Source organism: Dermacentor albipictus, chromosome 2, assembly GCF_038994185.2.
Source record: "Dermacentor albipictus isolate Rhodes 1998 colony chromosome 2, USDA_Dalb.pri_finalv2, whole genome shotgun sequence".
Lineage (NCBI taxonomy): Eukaryota > Metazoa > Arthropoda > Arachnida > Ixodida > Ixodidae > Dermacentor > Dermacentor albipictus.
Window position 1 is genome coordinate 181,002,575 of NC_091822.1, and position 22,860 is coordinate 181,025,434.

Genomic DNA, 22,860 nt, shown 5'->3' on the forward strand with positions numbered 1-22,860 from the left:
TTCTTCTCCGGCGGCTGCTAGTTTCGCGGACAACTTTCTGTTGCAATGAAGGGAAAGGTTGGTTGGCAAAGCGCGCACAAGTGAGAGTGCTTCTCAAGGAGTCCCGTGTTTTCATCGACGTCGGTTTACCCTGGGGAAGAGAAAACAAACACCTTATTCGCAGCAATTAAATGAGACAGAATACAGCAGTGAATATAAAAGTACTTATTTTGAGGCTTTTCCCTTGCGCGTCTGTGCAAACGCGAAACCGTCGCACGGGAAGTTGCGTCGATTCAGCATCTGTTCCGAGCAACCAAGGGCACTGTCAAACGCTGGAGGACTACTTGGCGCCGTAACGCATGTGCAGCAGCCCCGCGTTTTGGCTTTCCCTTCACTGCCACAGAAAGTTGTGCGTGGGTATAGGGTGCTTCGATGTCCTCGCCCGCCGCTCCGTACAGAGTGGAGACAACCGCGGTGTCTACTATGGTGTTGGCCATGCGAATCGCGGACACCGTATAGTAGACGCCTTTGGCGGACGTCGCAGGGACGCGTTGCTGACGCTCGTATGTTTTGAAAGCGGTCTGCGACGGCGCCAACGTGCGCGCCTGCGCAGACCGTCTTCAACGCGATCTGCGATGTTTTTGTAGAGTGCGCTTAGTGCCTGTAGCTTCGTATGCGCTGTGCTTTTTGTTGGCTTTGAAACGAGAGATGCATGAATGTCCATTCGATTGCTGCTGCCGCGGTTCCTCGCTACAGAATTTTGACAGCGAGTATCCGCACTCATCGAGCGAGATGTGTTCATTATACCTGTGCGCGCCTGACACCATGTTGGTTGATTTAGTTTAAACACGTTGGCGGGCTACTTGGTTTGCATCCCTGATAGAATATGTAAACGCGAGTGAACAAGGACGTAAAAAGAAGCAGACACACACTGTCTCTGTGTGTCTGCTTCTTTCTATGTCCTCGTTGAGTCACGCTTACACATTCTATAACTCCGAATTTATTAAGCAAATGCTTACAAGTTCTTGCGGCCGATAGACCCACTATCCTTACTTGTAGAGCTCTCTAGTTATTTGCTATCGCAATCGGTGCTTCGCCTTTCGAGCGGAACTACGATTTTGTTTCTACGCCTCCGTTGTTTGTCGTTTCCCTACTTCCAGAAATCTTCCAATCGCACATTACTAATCTCTATTGCGGACATGTTGACCTTCCCCCTGTTCTCGCTGAACCCAAGGGCTTCAAGGAGGCCAGAGGTGCCTAAAGCAACCGGTGGGCAGATACCTTCAAATTCTAATAAAACATGCTGCATCATTTGCGTGGCTTTATCGCAGCAAGCACATGTTTCTTCTTCCTTCTTGTATCTGGCTTTATATATAAGTGCGTGCTCTAAGGGATCGTGATCTCGCTTCGAATAGTAATGAGCTTCCCTTTGAGTTACCATCAATTGTTTCTTTCCAGATTTCGTTTTTTCTTCGCATGTTGTTAGTCATTGCATGTTTCGTTTCCATTTCTGCCACCCATGAGATCATCTCAACCTCTCTGACTTTACACTTGACGCACTTTGTTGCTCTGTTGCTCACCCTACAGGCCGCATACTTACTGGTACTCTTACTAGTTCTTTTCCTCCACTGTGAATTAATGTTTTTCCTGCACAAACGCCTCAACACTCTCCCATCCCATTTACTTTCTTCCATATTCCTCAGCCGTTCTTCATGAATAATTTTACTGTGAGCTTTCCTCACTTGAAACCTTTTCCAGCCGATATCACCCTGCACAGCCTCATTTGTAGTCTTCCCCTGAGCGCCCAATGCGAGGACCCACAGACCTTTGGTTGTCATCGAGTTCTGATTCTACCCCTGACTACAAGCAAACAACCGCATTTCCAAATGTAAGCACTGGAACCATTACACCTTTTCATATACCCCGGAGCAGCTCGTACCTCATGTATCCCCATAGAGCTCTGCGTGTCATTATGGCCGCATTTCTCTTCCTCTTTGCTGTTATTCTTTTTCCTGTGTTTTCATATCTGTTGCCTTCGTTTATCCATACACCAAGGTATATGTATTCTTTTGCCTGAGGTCTTTCCTGGCCCTGTGCTAACACTGTCTGTTCACTGTGAATAGCATGACACCTGATTTTCCACTGTGAATACCAAGACACCTGATTTTTAACGCTAAATTTCATACCTAGATTCTCCTCTTTCCATCCACAGATATTAGCTAGACGTTGCATATCACCTTGCTTGTTAGCTAGCAAAACAATGTCGTCCACATAAAACAAACCTAGAAGCTGCTGCTCTACTACTGTGCCAACCTGTTTGTATGAGAGATTAAATCCGATATTACTTTCCTCTAGCGCCATTTCTATCCTCACAATGTACATCGTAAATGAATAAAGGGCACCCTTGCCACAGTCCGTCGTCGATATCAACTTTCGTCTCGCTCCACATCCCTTCCTATTCAACGCAAACGGTATTTGCTAGGTAAATCTCCCTCAAAAACTGTAAGCAATCGTCGCCTAAGCCTTCCCATTCCAGAATATCTCACAAAATGTCGCGGTCTACGTTTTCGTAGGCTCCTGTAAGATCTAAGAAGCCACATATAACGGTTTCCTTTCTACTCTGGATATTTCAATACATTACGTAAGGACAAGAGCTGCCGTCTAGCTATTGTGAAGTTCTCCGAATATGCCATTATTCTCTTTCCATGCTTGCAGCTTTAATTCGAATGCCTGCATTGCTAACCACTATATTACGGATGCAAAATGGTCAACGGCCTATATCACTTAATTCTATCCACTCCTCCTTGCACTTTGTCGCCAACTCTCTGGTATACCGCTATATGTTAAGGTTTCATCTATTGTTTTCAACAAAGCTTCCTACACTTTGTTCCTAGTTCAATAGTCAGCCTAACGCGAACCTCGTCTAACCCTGTGTCTGTGCGCTTAGGAATTTACTCTTCGACTTTCTTCCAGTTGAGATTTGTCAGCATCAGCTCTTTTTCCATCTGGTTCACTTTCAAGCTCTTTGTCCCCTCAAATAGAACGTCGTGCTTGCATTGCAAAAATTGGCCTGTTATTTTTCACATGTAATTCAATGCCGCGTCCCTTTCCGGTTTGTTCCTATGTTTGTGTAGGATATGTTGTATCGTTCTAGATTTCCTGCCTAATAATAAGTTTATGTGGTTCCGAAATATTCGAGGTGCGGCCATCATTTTCTCACGTATTTCAGACAACCAACGTTCACTTTCACCTTTCATCTTTTCTTGAACGAGTACTTGAACCACAGAATTTTTTCCCGCTATATTTCACATTTTCTGGCTATTTAATCCTGCGGCAACTGCACTTTTTTTGCCTGCTTGTGCTCTCGGCGTGTTTTTGGTCGTTCGGTGATCGCTTCTCCATGTTCCACCTTGTTTTGGTTTTTTTTTTCTTCTTTTCCAACGAGGATATTGCTTTTCTTTCCGTATTTCGGTCGCTATTACACTTCGAAGCTCACTATATTCATGCCTTTGCTTGGCCATTTGCCAAGTTCATCTTCCATTCTTGCGACTATATTTGTTATTTGTTTAGCGTTCAAGTTTGGACAGGCCATATTGCGCTCCTTGCTCTCTTTTCCAACTGCGTATCCCATTTTCGAAATGATGCGCTTTTGGTCACTCCCTATGCTGCTATACCCTTCCTCATCGATGACCATTTCTCTCAACTTATCATGAATTCCTTCTGTTATCAGTCAGTAATCAATTGTCGTTTACCGGTTTCCCACTAACCACGTGGTGTGCCCGTCAGACTTAGGCCCTGTATTCAGGATTAATAGATTATTTTGCTCACAAAGATCTAGAATTTATTTCCCGTTCTTTTCGGTATAGCCATGTAGATTCTCTACGTGGGTATTCGGGTCACCTAATAGCATACTCTCGGCATCATTGCCGATACCTTTAATATCAGCATTTCGGAATTTCACTAACTCTTGATTCCTTCCTCTGCAATTTTTTTCAGTCCACAAGTACGTTACGCCCAGCCAAGTTTTCTTTCCACTCATTGTACCTGATAACCAAAGATGCTCTCGACATTTGGAATTTACTCTTTTTCATTTGGCTCCCTGATGCATGAGCATTCCGACTCCCCTCTATTTCTTTCCGACTTAGTTCTGATGCACCCTTCTCAAACATAATTTTCTATCATTGGCGGCTCTTCCGAGTCTCTAAGGCGCGTTTCTGTAACTGCATACACCCTTATTTGTTCTCTGTGTAACTGCTCCTCAACCTCTACCCACTTTTACTTTCTTCTGTCGCCCTGCATGTTTATGTAGGCTATTGCATGGCGAGCTCTCTTTGTTGTTTTCTTCCTTTTTCTATTATTGACGGCTATGCTATTCTGAGGTTCCCCTAGGGGATCTTCTTGATTACTACCTACACTGGCCTTGTGAGCGCCCACGGGCCCCCTAAAAAGCAACAGTGTGACCAGCTAGTCGGCAGCCAACTTCTCGTCCATGCCTGTAATTGAAGTGGTGGATCCGTCTCGTTCAAAACCACCACACCTTCTCACTTCCATGTTTGCTTCGAGAACCTCGAACCCTTTCTCTAGGCTCATTTTCCACATAACCTCATTAGCAGCCACTACGGCTCTTCGTGCGTGACTGTAGGCACCTCTGGCACCGTGCACACAACGATCTGCACCGGACGGGACAGCTTGCGCAAGTCGTCTGCACCCTTCGGCAAGCGCTGGGCTAGTCCTGTACCTTTTTCTGTTTAGTAGTCGTAGTTTAGTAGCCCACCTGCCAGGCATGTAGCCAGGGGGAAGGTACATGCCTGGGAAGGTACATGCCCTCCTTCCCGAAATTAAGTGGCATACACCCCCTCCCCGCCCACGCCATCACTCCTGACACACATTCCTAAATCGCGGCCAAATCAATGTTGAGACTGCACAGCTGTTTGGCGGTCAACATTTTGCTAACCCGCTGTGTTTGCTCAGTGGCTAAGGTGTTGGGCTGCTGAGCACGAGGTCGCGGGATCGAATCCTGGCCACGGCGGCCACATTTCGATAGGGGCGAAATGCGAAAACACCGTGTACTTAGATTTAGGTACTTAAAGAAGGGAATTGCGCTAAAAAAGACACGGACGAGTAAGGACATGGACGGGCGCAAACTCGCGACTGATTTTATTCAGAAGGAACACAAATATATATACCTAGATTCTTATTGCCTAATCATTGCCTAAGCGCACATGCCAAGAACGTTTTTTCTTTCTTATACAAATTTATACTGGAATCACTTACACAATCATCACCTGACTTATCAATGTAAAAAGCTTCTGCGAGTTCACGTGCTACCTGGTTACGACTGCGCCTTAAGATTTTGGTTCTAGCCAGCAAAGGCTGGCATGCTTTATCAGGCGTAGCCAAAGGGCATGCGCCGCAATGTAAGGGCAAATTTGACCCTTTTTCGTTAACCATAGAGAGCTTGTGTTCCCTTAGTCGTTCATTTATACAACGGCCCGTCTGGCCAATGTAAACTTTTCCACATGTCAGGGGAATTTCATACACAACCCCGACCGAACACCTGACAAACTGGGTGGCGTGACGTTTGGTGCAGTCTCGCACGCATTCCTCGCCGGAGACAATCCGGGGGCACAAAGAGGCCAACTTGCGCGGGGCAGAAAATACCACCGGCACACCGTAGCGATTGGCTACATTCTTCAGATTGTGGGAGACCCTATGAATATAGGGGAGAACCGCCGGTCTGGTCTTCGGTTGACCGCCACCATCTTGAGGTGTTCTAGGTTTCAAGCTTTGCAGAAGCTTCTCTGCCACAGCAGCCACGACGGAAACGGGAAAACCAGCCTTCTGCAACCTGCCAATCTGACTGTTGAGGCAAAATCTTAAGGCGCAGTCGTAACCAGGTAGCACGTGAACTCGCAGAAGCTTTTTTCATTGATAAGTCAGGTGATGATTGTGTAAGTGATTCCAGTATAAATTTGTATAAGAAAGAAAAAACGTTCTTGGCATGTGCGCTTAGGCAATGATTAGGCAATAAGAATCTAGGTATATATATTTGTGTTCCTTCTGAATAAAATCAGTCGCGAGTTTGCGCCCGTCCATGTACTTACTCGTCCGTGTCTTTTTTAGCGCAATTCCCTTCTTTAAGTATGTACGACCGACTCGCCCAACAACGTGCTCTCCTTAGATTTAGGTGCACGTTAAAGAACCCCAGGCGGTCGAAATTTCCGGAGTCCTCCTCTACGGTGTGCCTCATAATCAGAAAGTGATTTATAATCAGAAACCCCACAATTTAATTTTTAACATTTTGCTACCTTTTTCACTCGTTTTGGATGGCGGTAGTCATCGGCATCTCCTGATGTGTGAAGGCCAGTTTTCTCATAGATTCGGTGCCCGAGCTAATAACTCGATATGCGTTCAGTTGTAACCTCCAATTCAACGGTCATGCGCATAGCTGTTGCTTCGTTAGTTCAACCTTCTTCGTTTAGATTGATCCCGGGACCAGGAAAGGGATTCTGTTCGTGGTCACCCGGTCTGTATGCTCGTGGAACGAGTTGCGGACGGTCAAAACACCAGATGCTTTAACTTGTCCTTTTGCTTCATTATTTCCTCGAGTGACGACTCGCCGCGACGGTGGCAGATCCTCTGAATCATATACCCGCGATATGGGTGAGATAAGGTGGAAATAAAATAATGCGAAACAGAGTCCATCATCAAACCCTGGAATAACTCTTAAGATGAAGGTTAAGCTCAGGCCCAACTCCGACGCAGCCCATTCAAATACATGTAAAACACAAAAACGTTTTTTTTTAGATAGCCCCTGGCCAGATTTTAATCAAATTCATTGCGTTTGATAGAGAAAGCTAAACTCTAGTGACTTCTGGAAGCGAAATTTCGATTTATGGCCTGATTTATGGCCTGAATTCTAAAGTTCGGAAAAATAAACCACGAAGTTTATAAATTAATAGCTGTGAAAAACAGATATCGTGGTTCTGTAAACGGCATTCATTAGATCATTCAAAGCGGACAAATTCGATAGGTCATTTTATATCTTACATGAATTCGTTGCATTGTGTACAAGGGCTCAGCACAAGTTGTAATTCCATATTAGAGTTTTTTAGACTCATGTGTAACATATAAATGTCCTCTTTGGATGTAACATCAGATGCAACTCACAGTATTGTGATGTTGTTTTTCCTTGCTGAGTCAGAGAGTTGTACACCGGATGGTTTCGTTTTCTGAAAATTTGCAATTTTATGCCAAATTTTTAATATAAAATTGGCGGCAAAATAAAGAATTGGAAACCAACAGTCATGAGATTGTAAGTTTCTCTTTGAAATTCAACAAACCTCGTCAAATTTGGTGCCGCAGTCGCCGAGAAAAACGAGTTCTTCTTTTAAATGTGTTTAGATAGGAGCCCCCGTGTTAAAGCTTCCTCTTAAACCCTTAAGCAATATCACTGTCTCCCGTTACCTCGTCTGGTATATGTCCATAATTGTACAGCACACTTTTCGTGCAAAATTGGCAACTGGAAACAAGAGTCACAAGGAGTTGAGAAATTAAGCGATATACTAAGAGCGAGAGCCAAGCCAACAGCCTGACAGGAAGAAAAAGCGAATATTAACAAATTTAACCGTTGTTTTTGAAAATCTTTGTGGATCAACATCTTTTTATTTAAAAAGGAAGTAGAGAAAACGCCGCCGAAAGTGGAGAACACTTCCATGTGTTTTGAATGACGCTTCTACCGTTATCAGTCGAGCCATCTGAAGTAGCCACTTCTTTGCTGTGCTTATGTGTAGGTGTATTTTCTAACCTTCCGCGGTGGACGCAGTACGTCTAGAACCGCAGCGTCCTGCGCTCTACACGGTTGTACAGGAGTGACGGACACACATCGTTTCGCAACTTTACAAATAACAATATGAGTCGGCTGTGGCACTTAACTTAGTAGAGCAGCAAACGAGGGATCCAAAACAACTATGATTTTTCTGCAAATGGATATTCCTCTATGATTCTACCAGAGCTAATTCAAAAGCTCTGCTATAGTCGGATACAACTCAAGTCTACAGTGAAGGCCCGTACGCTCTCATAACCGCCAGCCACTGTTCCTCCGCGAGGCTGCAAATAATTCGTACTTCAAAGCTTTCCTGCTTACAATAATCAGGCGATAACCAAAAAATAAAATCATAAGCCCGTAAATTTATACGTTTTCCCTCGCCTATTATGTGCAATGGCGAATGCTTAAATTTTTATTGAATTGAAATAAATTACTTGCTTCGCTGCAACTATGCAGTATATTGTCAAGTTGCATTTCAGTAGGCAGTGAAGTTTCATGAGTAAAACGGGCTAATGAGTAAAAAGTCTTTTGAAGATTTATTTATTATTATAGAGTTTTACATGCCGAAACCATGAGGCATGCCGTAGTAGGGGTCTCCGGAAATTCGGACCACCTGGGGTACTTTAACGTGCACCTAAATCTAAGTACAGGAGTGCTTTCGCATTTCGCCCCAATCGAAAATGCGGCCGCCATGGCCGGGATTGGGATTCGACCCCGCGACCTCGCGCATCGCAGCCCAACATCATAGGCACTAAGTAACCATGGCAGGTAGACTTTAAAAGAGTGAAATGCTCGGACTCCATACACTTTGCCCATGTCTCTTGCGCACCTCATTGCTTCTGTCGATGAAAAGACTCTTCAAGAATAGTAGACGCTCCGGAGGTATCAAGTACGACGCCATTTTGAAAACACCGCATTACGACGATTGTGTTTGCTTCTGTGATTGGCTGGCGGAGTAACAGAACCCCGCGTGGGCAGCGTACCTTGGTTGTCAACTGCTGTTTTGTTTAAGTAGTATGCTACCATAGAGATCTTTATTTAACACTTTCGCTTCTTTAATTGTTCTTGGCAGTGTTCTTCTTGCGCTTCTTTCCTGCGCAAGTCCATTTGATGTGGTTCCTTTTTGGCCTAGTAAAGGAGAGGTGTATCTCACAGGTACACCTGTGAGATACACCTTTTTCACTTCTCTTTTGCGGGTTCAAGTGTCTTTATGGCGAATGGTGGGCGTTATTAACACTTCTACTTGTTAAGGTACCCCCCTCCCCTCATTTGCATAGAAACGTTACCTTCGGATGCCCCCCTCCCCCCCCCCCCCCGAATAAAATAATCCTGGGTGCGTGCGCGCTGCCTGCTACTATGACAATGTTGCGTACGTGGGCATTTTCTCCGAGCTTCGCTTTTGCTTGCTCCACGACGGAACTCAGTGTCCGCGCTGAATGGATGGATGGATGGATGGATGGATGGATGGATGGATGGATGGATGGATGGATGGATGGATGGATGGATGGATGGATGGATGGATGGATGGATGGATGGATGGATGGACGGACGGACGGACGGACGGACGGACGGAGGGATGGATTGATGGATGGATGGATGGATGGATGGATGGATGGATGGATGGATGGATGGATGGATGGATGGATGGATGGATGGATGGGTGGGTGGGTGGATGGATGGATGGATGGATGGATGGATGGATGGATGGATGGATGGATGGATGGATGGATGGATGGATGGATGGATGGATGGATGGATGGATGGATGGATGGATGGATGGATGGATGGATGGATGCTATGAGCGTCCTTTTTGGAATGTGGGGATGCGTTGCGCCTCCAAGCTCTTGCTGTTGTACTGCCTAATGTCCTTCCTACTTAGGTTAAAAAAAAAAAAACATTATGAACTACGACACCCAAATTTTCTGATCCCCTATCGCGAACTGTGTTGTGTACGTCTCCGTCTTCTGTCGTTTCTCTAATTTTCTTCCACCAATCCTCCAATGGCCTCTTACTAATGCATATTGCGGACATGTTTATTTTTCCACTGCTCTCGCTGAACCAAAGGGCTTCAAGGAGGCCAGTGGTGCCTAAATCGACCCCTGAGCAGATATCTTCACATTCTAATAAAACATGCTCCATAGTTTCCCTATCTTTACCGCAGCAACCATGTGCTTCTTCTTCCTTCTTATATCTCGCATTCTAGATGCGTGTTATGAGGCATCCCGATCTCGCTTCGAAAAGTTGTGAGCTTCCATTTGAGTTATCATAAATTGTTTTTTTCCTGATTTCTTTTTTTTTCCTCTTAAGTAGTTACTCATGGCAGATTTCTTTTCCATTGCCGCCACCCATGAGATTATTTCAGCCTCTCTGACTTTCCGCTTGACCTTCTTTGTTGCTGTGTGGCCCACCCTACAGGCCGCATACTTGCTGGTAAGCTTCCTAGTTCTTTTCCTTCACTGTGAATCAATGTTTTCCTGTACAGATACCTGAACACTCGCCCAGCCCATTTACTTTCTTCCATATTCCTGAGCCGTTTTTCATGCTCAGTTTTACTGCGAGCTTCGCTCACTTCAAAACTAGTCCGGAAATGCCGAAATGCACGACTGCGAGCGCCATCTGGTCGCGCTACCAGGAACCCCAGCGGCGCACGCGAGCGGCGGTGTGGTAAAGGTAGGTTGCATAATCGCGGTCTCAGACATCTTGGTCACACCACATGTAATGTTTTCCAGGCCATTCTACGCGACGGATTTCCGAAAATTTGAGCGTAGCGACGTCGCCACCCCGATATACAGCTCGGGCTTAAGGTTTCGGATGCTACGGTTGCTTCCGCCCCGTCTAGACGTATGCTCTCATTGCGTGTAAAAGCTCCAGGATAAGCTGACCAACCACGAAGAGAAATGTTTTAGGCAGAAATGAACAGGATAAAGCACATTGCAGTCTTACCTTTACAAGAAAAATCACCGTTTTTTCTACTGCGAGGCGGTTGAAATGTAACTCAAACATACATGAGAAGGGGTACATTGACGTAATATTTTCGATAATTCTTTTTTTATGCGTTGAATGAAGGTCCTAAACCTGTAACCAATCAGAAAGGTTCTGCTAGCTTCAGAGCACCCTAAATAATAATTTGTAATAGCTTTTCTGCAGACAGTTTCGGTATTGCTGTCATTACCGCTTTAAGCTCCAAGAAGCTGCAACGCCGAGCATTGCGGTCCGTTCATGAGTGGCTTTCTCCAGGCGTGCAGTGTTGCTTTTATCGTATTACAAACATATATTTCGCACCACTCCGCATAAGATGATAATTGACATTTAAAGCTAATTCCCTGCTCGTCATTTGCGTCACGTTTTCTTCGTCAATGTTCGCGTTAACAGGTCTGGTACATTATTTATTGTTTGTCTGTTAGTTTGCTCGGGAAATCGCCACAATCAATGAGAGAAGCAAGGGCGTCGTTCGTTGCACATACTCGAAACGATTTTTCGTCCTTGTCTCGCAACTGGTCTTTTTCAAGTTTTATCTAAACAGAAGAAAGTGCAAACAAACAATCGTTGCAGCTTGACATGTAACACGAATGACCTCCTGGCAGTTCATGCAGTGTAGTAGAGCGCTCTTGTCAGCAGATCGTTGACAACGAGAGCCAGCCACAGATTCGAGAGAAGGAAGGAGGACTCGCCCATTGTACTTGAGTAATCCCTACGTGAAGCTTCCGTGCAGCCGGCGTCGAACGATCAGACGCGCGTACAATGGAGGAGCCCTTCTTCTGGATCTCGTTTCTGGACGTGTCCAACACTTTCGCTGTACTGCACGGAATTGGTCATATGGAGCGCAGTCTCATACGCACACTGATTAAGATCAGATTGTTAAGCACCGCAAGCAATTAATTAATTTAATTAATAAAACGAAATTCTGGCGCCGTGGCCAGGATTTCATCCTCGCATCTCATGATGGTAATGGTGGTGGCAGCATTTAATATTATTATTATGAGGATTTACTTATGTCCCCTTTGAAATGGCGTGGTGAGCACTAGTCACCTAGCCTGCTTCAGTTGTTCACGCATGCTAGACGTGCCTCTCATTCTAGCATTTTAACGCGACAGCGTTAAGGAGCTCGTGTCGCTGAAAAGCCGGTGTCGTCGGTGTCGACCGTGAGCGATAAATCCCGGAAGGCGTTTCGTAAACAGAAAACAACTTGCAAGATCGGCTGGGTGAGAATCAAACCAGGGTCTCCGGAGTGTGAGACGGAGACGCTACCACTCAACCACGAGTTCGCTGCTTCAAGGCGGCTCGAAAGCGCGTCTACTTAATGCGGTGTTGCCTTAGAAACGTGCCGTACAAAGTTATACTGCGGTGTATATCGGTAATTATGAGCCTGTAACTTATAGAAGTCGCAGTTACACGAAAAACAAAGTACGTTTTCGCTACACTTCTCCGCTCTGCGCACACGCAGAGCCATCTTGCGGCAAACACAGAGGACCCCCTCCCCGCAATGGGCGGCGCTGCCCCGACACGTGGCGCGCCACTTGCCCGCTTCACCCCTTCGGGCCGTGCGGGGACCGGTGCGAGGATGCCCCACTATCCTTGCGTTTAGTAATATTTCTCGCTCTCTCCCCTTCCAACTTCCAGCGTGCGTCACTCGCACTCTCGTGTTTAGGCGACGCGGCCCCTCTTTCCGCTCATAGCGCGATTCCTAGGTGCAGAATCCGATGCGGGAAGCCTCTGACGTGATCGCTGCGCCTTAGCTCGTTTGGTGCTAAGGCGCAGCGATCACGTCAGAGGCGTCCCCTGCGATGCGTCCCGTGCGATGCGTCCCCTGCGATGTGCGCCGAGCTGCTTACGAGGAGTCATGCGTCTGCGTGGTGCTCCCAAGCGAGATGAGGGACGATCTCATCGAGGCGTCAGCCCCATGATCGCGTCGGCCTTCATGGCGCGTCGCGGTCCGGCTGTCCGTGCCGATCAAGCCGTTTAGCTGGCGTAGATCGTTTCTCTCTCCGAGACACCGAGTTCCTTGGTTCGTTCCGCTTGCTGAGGTGCACGTTTCGTTGCCGCGCCGAACGCTCACCGCGTGATTGGTGGATGCAAAGTCCGATTCGGGGCGCCCGCTAAGTGATCGCTGCGCCGTAGCGCATTGTCTTACACCCCTTGGCGGCTCGACGGGAACGCTATCGCGTTCCACTCTTGAAGGCGAAGCTAAAGCGTCCTCCAATTTTCGGGTACATCTCTTTAATCCTTTTTCCCTTGCTGAAAACTTCTCTATCTACGTTGTACCGCTACCTATGCTTGTAACGGATCCGGTCGTGTCAATTTCTTTTCTGTTTCTTTTTTCACCAATACTCTAACCGTCCCTTACTTAACTCGACTGCTGACCGGTTCATCTTTCGGTCCACTTTAAATCCAAGCGCTTCTGGAAGGTGAATGTTGCCTTCGAGTCTCATTGGGTGAATCCCTTCGCATTCCATTAGGATGGGCTGAGTGGTCTAAGGATATCCGCTGCAGCACAGCCATAGCCACAGCGTCACCACGGCGCGCGTAACTCACGCACTTCTATCCGTCTCTGAACAAATTCAGAGAAATCTGAAATGACTGGCTGTAGCCGTTCATAGTTGCCCTGTGGACGATTGGGAATGCTCCCATGCTACAGCTTCCTATGAAACCTGGTAGTGTTGGCTGTCTGACTTCTGTGGCCTTTGGCATTCGAAATGCGGAGGCACCCAGTACTGCAGCTTCGGTTAGCTGAATGATTAGAAAGTCCGCGATCATAACTGGTGGAATGTTAAAAAAACACAAGTTCTGAGATATTGCGTGCGCAAGAGTTGACCTTATCATTATGAGGCCCACCGTATACGGGGGTGCACCCCGGATTCATTTTCTTCATTTATGATTCTTCAACGTGCGCTGAAATCTAAGCACAGAAGCATTCTTACGTATCGCTGCCATGGAAACGCTCCCGCCGCGGGCGGTTACGAACCCGCGACCTCAACATCAGCAACGCGACGCCATCGCCACTAGGCTACACCGCTGCATGTGCAGCTTAAACCATCAACGTCAAAGTCACGGCCATTTTTATCGCTGCGTATACCACTTCGAGGTTGCGGCCATCACAGCGAGTCCGTCGCTAACGCGTCCCAAATCAAGGCCCCGCTTTGATATTGTAGCAGCGTACGACTCAGAATATTTGAAGCAGCCCCCCGTATAATGGCGGCAGAAAGTCGCATTTGGTTTCATTCGTATATATACACAGTAAGTAATTAAAACAATCGTTAACCAAACTTTTACAAACTATGGCGCCATATGCGATTATGAGACCTATGGTGTTCGGTCATACGTCCTTTTCCACCACCAAGACAATTTTGTGTACTAATTACCCGTATAATTATTAATCGTAAATTAAAAGCCTTTTATTTAGTGAGTTATAGCTTCAATTCACACGGGAAATGTATTATGGTGTCTTAAAAGATGCCACTCCATCGCTTTCAGCGCGTTATGTCCTCTGAAATTATTTTCCACACATTGCGCGTTGAGAGCGAAATAGAAAATGTGTCGCGTGATCACGTGTATGGCCATGTCATGACACCACCACACAGATCACAGCGGTGTTTCGCAAGAACTAAATACGCACATTGCATGACCCGGTGACCAGGTGGTCACTGCGTACACTCTGCTATCATCATGCGTAGTTACACGCAGTTCGCGATCAAGGGAAGCCAACACCATTAAATCAACAACGACAGCTTGTCACTTCCAGAGGATTTCCGAGTCCGGCCATTCGCTTGAGATCAATTTCGGGATCGCTACTGTTACGACACTAACTTAGGTAATCAGGTGACATTTTCTGGTATTGCACGTGCTAAACGTAATGCACCGAAGAATAACTGCACAAGAGATAGCCTACTGACAACAACTGAATGGGATGTTTCTTGACTCAATAAGAACTTTCCAATTGGAAGTCGTGTCCTTGATTAAATTATTCAAAAGCCTTTAATAATTCCTTCTGGTTAGGCAGATATTGAGTGCAGAAGAGTTATACCGAAGGCGGCAGAAAGCTTATGACTGAACACCGTTGTTCCCATAACCGTATATCGTATTAATTATTCTTTTCCTTTCGTAGCTGGAACAACCTGTATATTATCCATCGACAACACATAAGGAAGTGTCTGCTCGTTTCGTCAAATAACAAAAAGTAAGATTTGCATAACAAGCTAAGGTTCACCATAGAAGTATTTCAGCTTTGGCGAACAGCGGTGTCTTACGTTCTTGCTCGAGAAGTCACTGAAGAACAGGTCTGTGACGTAGCAGCCGCAGGTAGACAAGGTGTTCCAGATGAGGAACAGTCGAAACTTCTGCTTTGCCTGACTCTGCGTTTGCAACAGAATTGACGACAAGAATCAGCAGTCATACAAGGGCGCTCCTCTAAGCAGTACTGGCATGTAAGGCAAACACCTTCGCCTGACAAATGGAATTGCATGGATGGTGCAGTGATGCGACAGGACACACGTATTACGAAGATATGCAGCTCGGTTTCAACAATAACGAAATGAATAGACACAAAATGGCCTCTGTTCTTGCGCGACAGATTTGCTAACGGTGAAACGAAACGCACCCTAACGCGCTCAATGTTTCAATTTAGCTGTCTGTTGCCAAGCTTACTTGAATTAGACACTGGCGTCTGTCCCCTGTCATGGTTACCGCGTCGAATTCGTGTGCGTGATGTTGCGTCATAAAGACGCATCACCTTAATGCGGTAGCCGAAGGTAGGATGAGTGAGTGAAATTTACACCTAGTGAATCCATACAAACTGCATCCCATCACCATGTGGGAGAACGTGGTGCTTAGCGATTGCCTCCTGCACTGCGGAGCGTTCAGGAGAAGCGTGCAAACCAGAAACAGGCACCACCTCGTTTCGGATGCTATCGCACGAGGGCTGGCACGCTATGCTGTCCATGTGAATTCTGAGCCATGACATCATAATTATGCACTCCATGAGCTATATCGTCGCTTTTTCATAGTGCGCCTGGTAATTAATCTTCGGAGACATCTCCCTCTATAGTACCAAGGTCGCTCAAGGCTTTCAATTCCGACACTTAAATAACCTAGAACCGCTGTATGAGGACACTGGCGACTAAGTGCGTTCCGGAAAACACGTCACGCCCGATGCGATTATCCGCCAATGTTGTTTGCAATCCTAGAAAATTCTAATCAAGAGACAAATCTGGAAACGAGAGCTTACGCTGTTCACGTACCGGGTTTCTCAACGCATAGAGCATGGTTACGTCGCTGACTAGGTTGAGGGCACATCCGACGCCATAGATAATGGCGAAGATGACTCCATCCTCTGTATGAAAGGAGCAGCAATGAAGGCGGAGCAGGTGCTCCGGTAAATGGTAAAAGAGTGGTTCACATCGCGTGAATTCATTCGAAAACAGGAGTCTGCATTCCGTGATCACCAGTGTGCAGTAGCTGAGCAGAAATTTTATTATCAAGGTGTAGAAAAGCATAATTTCTCGGTTATACTGCTTGTAGCGGCCAATTCTAGAACCGCTCTATATCACTTTTTATGTGGGCATCAAATCCAAAGACTTCAGACATGTTGCATTCGAAGAACGGCTGCTCATCCCTGAGGTGATTTCGTGAACCTGGCGCACCACGACATATCAACCTCGAATTCTTGAAGACATTCGTACATTTCTGCCAGTTAGCGAGGCAAAATGTGACAGGCGTGGACTGGCCTCGTTGTCTTCGAGCGCGCCTCCGATATATATATATATATATATATATATATATATATATATATATATATATATATATATATATATATATATATATATATATATATATATATATATATATATATATATATAAAAAAACACCTTTATAGCCCGGACCTAAAGACAGTGCACATCGCGTGCAATTTAATCTTTTAAGCTTTTAAAGTTCACGTGACAAGAAAGTATTGCTTCAACGTGATTGGCAAATGAAGAACGAAGAGCAAAATACAAAGACCTTAGCGGAAAGTTTGGACCGCTTGAAATATATTTCTATTCCTGCTCTTAGTACAAGCGCCGTATTGGCTGCTCGCACCGTTTGGACGTGGCGTAATGAGTTCCGAAAGCGCTTGCACGTCGTCTGAAGCTCTGGTCGCAAAAGCTTCGTGTCGTGCACCCAGGCGCCGCCTAAGATGTCCACCGAAACAGATGTTTGCTGTGCCGCACCGGCATCATGCACATCGATTGTAAAGGCGGAGGCAACGGAGGCAGCTGAGGCAAGACATGGACGCGTCACCCCGTGATCAAAGATGGCGGCGCCCACGGGCTCGCCATGATGCCGTGAAAATGGTCTATAGTCCAGAAAACACGGTACCTTCATCTAAAGCTGACACCAAATTGCACCTTAAGCTCAACGTGTAGCTGTTCTGCCTCATGATGTGCGTTCCGCTCCTACAAGGGCAAAAACAGTGGCCTGCTCTCTTCTGCTAACCAATAAATGAATTATCTAATTAGGTACATACAGGAGTCATCTTGGAAGTATACGTTCGACATTTCGACTTGCTCTTCGAATGACGTCGTTTACTTAAAAGGTTTGTTTATGGACAAAATGCTCCTGTGAAGACCGCAACTTTCGTGTTTTTCTTATATCTGCGCCCTCCATAGTGGCTGGCAATAAATCTCTGCATAGCGAACAAAACCATTTCCATACATTTGAAGCTATACGCTGCTAAATATGAGTATAAATTGTCACAAAAGTCGTCATAAAAACATTGAATAGTGCCAGCAGTGCAGGAGGAAGCAAAGTAAGCTCTGATAGCATGGAATTGAGTGATTTAAGTCGTAAAAAGATATGCCTAAGGACGTCCGGACTAGCAAGGTGCGCAGATTTAATTATTAGCAATAATTACTCACTGTTGGGTCCACTACCGAAAAACAAGACACTTGCAACGACCCAAAAAATGTTGCTCGCCTGCAAAGAAACAACAGAAATGTATCCTTAGGCTCTTGAGAATGCTCGTTGGCACGAATATATTAAATTAAATAGGTTTATTTATCTACCTATTCAATTTGTCTGACTGACAGCGTTGACTGATTTGATCCAACGTTACTATTAGCTAAGCCAAGGCTTGATGCTAAATGAATTTTGAATTTGAATTTACTTATTTTCCATCAAAAATAAAAGGATGCCTGAACTAAAAATTGAAAAAGTTAGTTAACATTACCGATGTTAAGTTCAGCCTTGCAGGGCTAACAACACAACAAAGAGTAAACCATCTGCATAAATTTATGATCTTCAATATCTTTAGCAAATAGTAAAAAACTAAATACAAGACACATCCAATGATACATGCCAAGCCATTATCGCAAATTTTCAAGCTCTGAAATAAACCGTGCATAAATATTTGATAGACACATCTCTACACACTTAACGATACTTAATGGCAGCATTTCAAAATTGATACTCATATGCTGTATACAATAATAAAAAAACGCATGACTTTCAACTGTATAAGTTCAATCATGGTGTATGCGGTTCGCACTTCCGTTTTAAGGAAGACGGCATTTCTGAGAGTGACCCTCAATAAAAGTTTGTTGACAATTCTTAACGTGTACATGTCTATGTAGACTGCTTCGTGGGCTGTACAAGGCACAGGAGTATTTACAGCTTCGTTTACTACAAAACAAGGTTTGAAGGTAACACAAAGATGAGTAAAACATAAAAGTTAAAAATTTTTTACGCATTCGTAAACCACGATCCGGTAGATTTCTAGCGCCCCTTGTGTAAGAGCGTTCCCCTGCGTTGTTCGCCAGGAAGCCTTGGTGTAGGTTGGGACAAACGTAGGCATGGTGGAAGTAAAAACAGAGAAGAAGACCTGACGTCACTATTTGTTAAACTCAGTGATGCCGGGAGATGGCGTGGCTTGCGCACACCCTACACAGCGACCCGACCAATGGATCCGATCGCGGTGTTAACCATCGGGACACCGTTGCCTAAGTAATTTCGTCAGAGTATTGCGTTGTAGCATTGAAAGGAGTTCGTAACGAACTCCACAGGTCAGACTGTAAGACCGGTTGGTCCCCTCCACTTTTGCCCGTTTTCTGAAACAAATCTGTGCATTCTCACCGTACCGCAAGACCGCCGGGACACCTTAGGCATGTCTGGCCCTATGGCTAGCCCACCTGCAGTTTATGAGAACAAACACGTATGCCTGTCGTGGCTTTACGGGAATCGTTTTGCTTTATTCAACAATTCCCGGGCGTCCGCGCGGTGGAGATGTGACGAGCCACAGCGCGCCAACGAAGAGGCCAGCAGAGGAGAACGTCGATACGCGGTTACATACACTGACCACAACCACACTTATATTGTTCTCACGATAAGTGTACCTTCATGTAAACAAAGTTCTGTGCTATCATGCGTCGGGTGCCGAACAGTAAGCGCGCATGCGTGCAGCTATAGCGCGTTGACCGGACCTACACATGCGACAACCCGCCGTTCGACGTGCGCGCAGGCGCACACGTTCTTCTGTCGGGCCTTGTCCACTCTTGCACGGCATCCGCCAACCTTCACTTACCTTCGCCCCTCGAGCACACAGATAACACATCTGCTGTAAGGAGGGTTCGTCCCTTAATTATGCTATGTTCAGACTACGTTCGTAAGGCGCCTATTTTTCGTAACATGCGTAAGCGGAAGCGCAACAAGCGTATGCGTCTAGTTCACACTGCGAACGTAAAGGTTACAACGTGCGCAATTCAGGCAAAAATCGTGGGTGAGAGTGTTAAAGGGTCGGCAACATTTACGACTGTTATATTACGACCGTTGCGACACAGCCAATGACCGATAAGCTTTCGGTTTTCAACAACCGGTGACGACACTTCCGTCCTCCCGTCTGCAGACAGCTCCGGGAGCGGGAAGTGCCCTTCCGCCATTCCGTGCGCACGATTAGGTTGGCTGTGTTCGTGAAAGTTTGTGCAGTGCGCCTTGCGAGACTGTTTTCAGTTCATGTGGTTTATCCGTTAGGGAAATCGATGGCCGCAGGTGCATGCTCCGAACTTCGATGAGTGGTCTCACTAGGTTTTCAAAGAAGCGGAACTGCGGGGGCGACATGCGCATGAAGTTATGAAACATCGCAGCGTCAACTCGGAGCTTGGCGAAAAGGTTGTGAAAATCGCCGTCTACGGCCCTATCGAGAAATAGTTGCCGCACCCAAACCCTTCTGCGTCGCCTCCGTCGTCTTTGGGCGACTGAATACATGACTATAAGTTTGTTTTGAGCGTGAATTTCTTCGATCTCGGCCAGCGCTCGCATGTTGACAGGAGTCATATTGGACCGCTGGTGACGTCGATTCTGCAGCTCCAAATTTGATTGGCCTGTTGTAAAAGCCGTAATTTACGCAGCAGTAAATGTGAACAAAGGTGCCGGCTTAACTGCCGTAACGTTTTTACAGCCGTTACGTTCGATACGCCGAAAGAGCTGTTACGCGCGTTACGACCGTAGTGTGAACATAGCTTTACTCAGAGGAGCCGCTTCTATCGCATCATTCCACATGGCTGTTTTGCGTGCCACAAATGGATCGTCCCTTCTCAAGAGCGAGAACACTGCACCGCTGACACTGATCTGCTAGGAGTTGATCGCACATATTTGTAAGCACGGCGATTTCAGTGTGTGATGACGCGTTAGCATGGATTCACCAGAGACGGGTAATATGTACCCAGATCGTCCTTGTTCCATGGCGTGTATACGTGGCTCACGGCGTTGCGTGCGCACTCGTTTCATGCTTTTTATTTCTTCCATTCTCACCTGGCCACAGCAACAGCCGGGAGAGCACCGTCTATATAAAACGGCGGAACACAACACGGAGAGTAACGCGATCCTGTATAAACGACGCCTTTGCCACGGCACGAGACCTATACTGGGCAGTACACGCTTGAGGACTGCCCACCATAGCCAAACCGCCATTGTGTTCCGACAACATGGCCGCTACAGCAAAAATTACCACATGTCTTCAACCACACTTTTCTCCTAAAGCGCGGAGTGGGTAGGGCCTCTCTAGTTTTTTTTTTTATTTTCCTTCCTCCGTGCACGTAGGCCAGTAGTCCGGTGGTTCTGAGCGTCTCAGACGTTTGTTATATCTAGCTGTGCCTTGCTTTATTGATACCTTGCCTGTGTAGCCATGTAAGCAGTCACAATGTAATTTGCAGAAATTATTTTCCCCCTTAAAACCCTTACCACTACCACCGGACCAGTAGCTATGGTTGAAGACAACATAACGCATGCCGCAGTGGGAGAACCCGGATTATTTTTATGCGAAGCGTATTACTAGAGCTCAACCCAGCTCCTTAGGCGCGGCGGTGTCGCCTTCAATACCACGTGACACCATGACGTCACGACAGAGGAGAAACGGGGCTCCAACTCGCGCCATCGCTCGCGGCGTCGCCTTCAAGGCTGATCACGTGACACCGTGACGTTATGACAGAGGAGAAACGGGGCTCCAACTCGCGCCGTCGCTCGCGGCGTCGCGGCGGTATATAAGCAGCTGCGCTTGCCTCTGCTTGACACTCACGAGGTGAGATGCCTCCTAGAGGCAGAGCTGCTCGTTGGAATCAGAAGCGAAGGTTGCGGCGTGCTACAGAGACTGTTTCTAGGTGGCTTTGCTATAGAGAAATGGCTTTGCTACGGCGCAGCGACTACGCGCCCCGCATCGGACGCGGTGAGCGTCGAGCAACGCAGCGTTCGGCGCGACAACGAAATATACGCCTGAGGAAGCGCCGTACGCCTGAGCCGACGCCGACGACACCGGCTTTTCTGCGACACGAGCTCCTTAACGCTGTCGCGTTAAAACAAAGGCTAGTATGCTTCGCATCCTGGGCTTAACCTTAGCTAAGCCACAGCCAGTTTTTTTTTATCTCATTGGATTCTTCACCGTGCGCTTATCTGAGTAAAAGTGCCTTCGTGCCTCTCATCAACAAGTTGCTGCCGCCACGACGTGGATCGAACCCGCGACCAGGAGGTTAGCAGCGCACAAATCTTAAGAGATACTCGCTTCCCATGAGAAGCGTCGTAAGAGACATCACTAAGGATGGCTGTTGGGAATAAGCAATAATCTTCATAAATAGGCCTGGTACTGTTTCGATCCGCCTACTTACGGTGCAGAAGTAGAGAATACAGCGGAGAAACCGCAGGTCTTGCATCGCGGGAGGAGAAGCAGCGCGGAACCGAGAGCTTGCTGGCTTGTTCCGTGACGCCAAAACTCGGGTCGTTTCTTCTTCTGCCTTTGGCACGTTCAATGTGCGCGCGCCTCGTGAGAAGGCTGTGGGTTTAAACCATTAATTGGACGGAAAAACAAGGTGAATAATAGGAATCATAAAGGATGAGATTTCAATTACGCAGATGCCTTCCAGTAATAAGAAGTGCCGAATGTTAAATAAACGAGTCTTGAGACCATAAAAAAATTAGCAGAATTAGGTGTTCCGGTAAGAAACGGGCGCCGGCTCGGTCAAACCTTTGACTGCACTTAGCAACCATGATGATGATTTCTGTTGGTATCTCCATGGAAACGGGACGGCGACAGAGAGATTACATAGCCCGCTTGAGGCAATGAGGTTTTACTTCAAATAGTGCATTCTAGCATATTGCCTACCTCTCCCATCTGTACTCGCCTCGATCTTCCCTCTCTTCACAAAAAGTCTTGAATCTACTATTGTCTATCTCAGTAGTACCTTGCTCAAATGTGGAAGTCGCAGAATTAAATTGTGCAAAAGGAAGGGCGAAAGCCCCTAAAGATTTGACAATCCGCGCTCCGTCCTCTGCTCGCCACTTTATTAGATGAAAGGAATCGTCCCTGGTACAGATAACTTTACGAGATAATGCAGAGGTAGGCAGAATGCTACATTGCGACATAACCCCCAATCACACATGATGGGTGACTATATTCGTCGCCACTCTGACCTAAAGGAGATATTATTAGCGATCATCATCATCACCACCACCAAACCTACCATCATTGTCATCATTATGATAATTATCGTCATCGTCGTCATCGTTACCGGAACTCGTCATCCACCCGAGAATACTAT

At 46.4% G+C, this 22,860-nt stretch overlaps 1 protein-coding gene across 2 annotated transcripts in view; it reads right to left on the reverse strand.

Moving 5' to 3' along the window:
* Positions 1–22,057, reverse strand: part of LOC139056361 (uncharacterized) — a 28,330-nt gene extending 6,273 nt beyond the window's left edge. The window contains exons 1-5 of one of the 2 annotated variants that reach the window (XM_070534540.1): positions 21,931–22,057; positions 17,698–17,755; positions 16,042–16,133; positions 15,052–15,156; positions 11,272–11,322 (exon numbers count right to left, since the gene is read on the reverse strand). In XM_070534540.1, coding sequence (XP_070390641.1) covers positions 11,272–11,322; positions 15,052–15,156; positions 16,042–16,133; positions 17,698–17,755; positions 21,931–21,975 — 351 coding nt within the window. In that variant the 5' untranslated portion in view covers positions 21,976–22,057. The remainder of the gene's footprint in view (positions 1–11,271; positions 11,323–15,051; positions 15,157–16,041; positions 16,134–17,697; positions 17,756–21,930) is intronic. The other variant, XM_070534541.1, reaches the window with a different exon arrangement.
* Between the last annotated feature and the right edge of the window lie 803 nt (positions 22,058–22,860).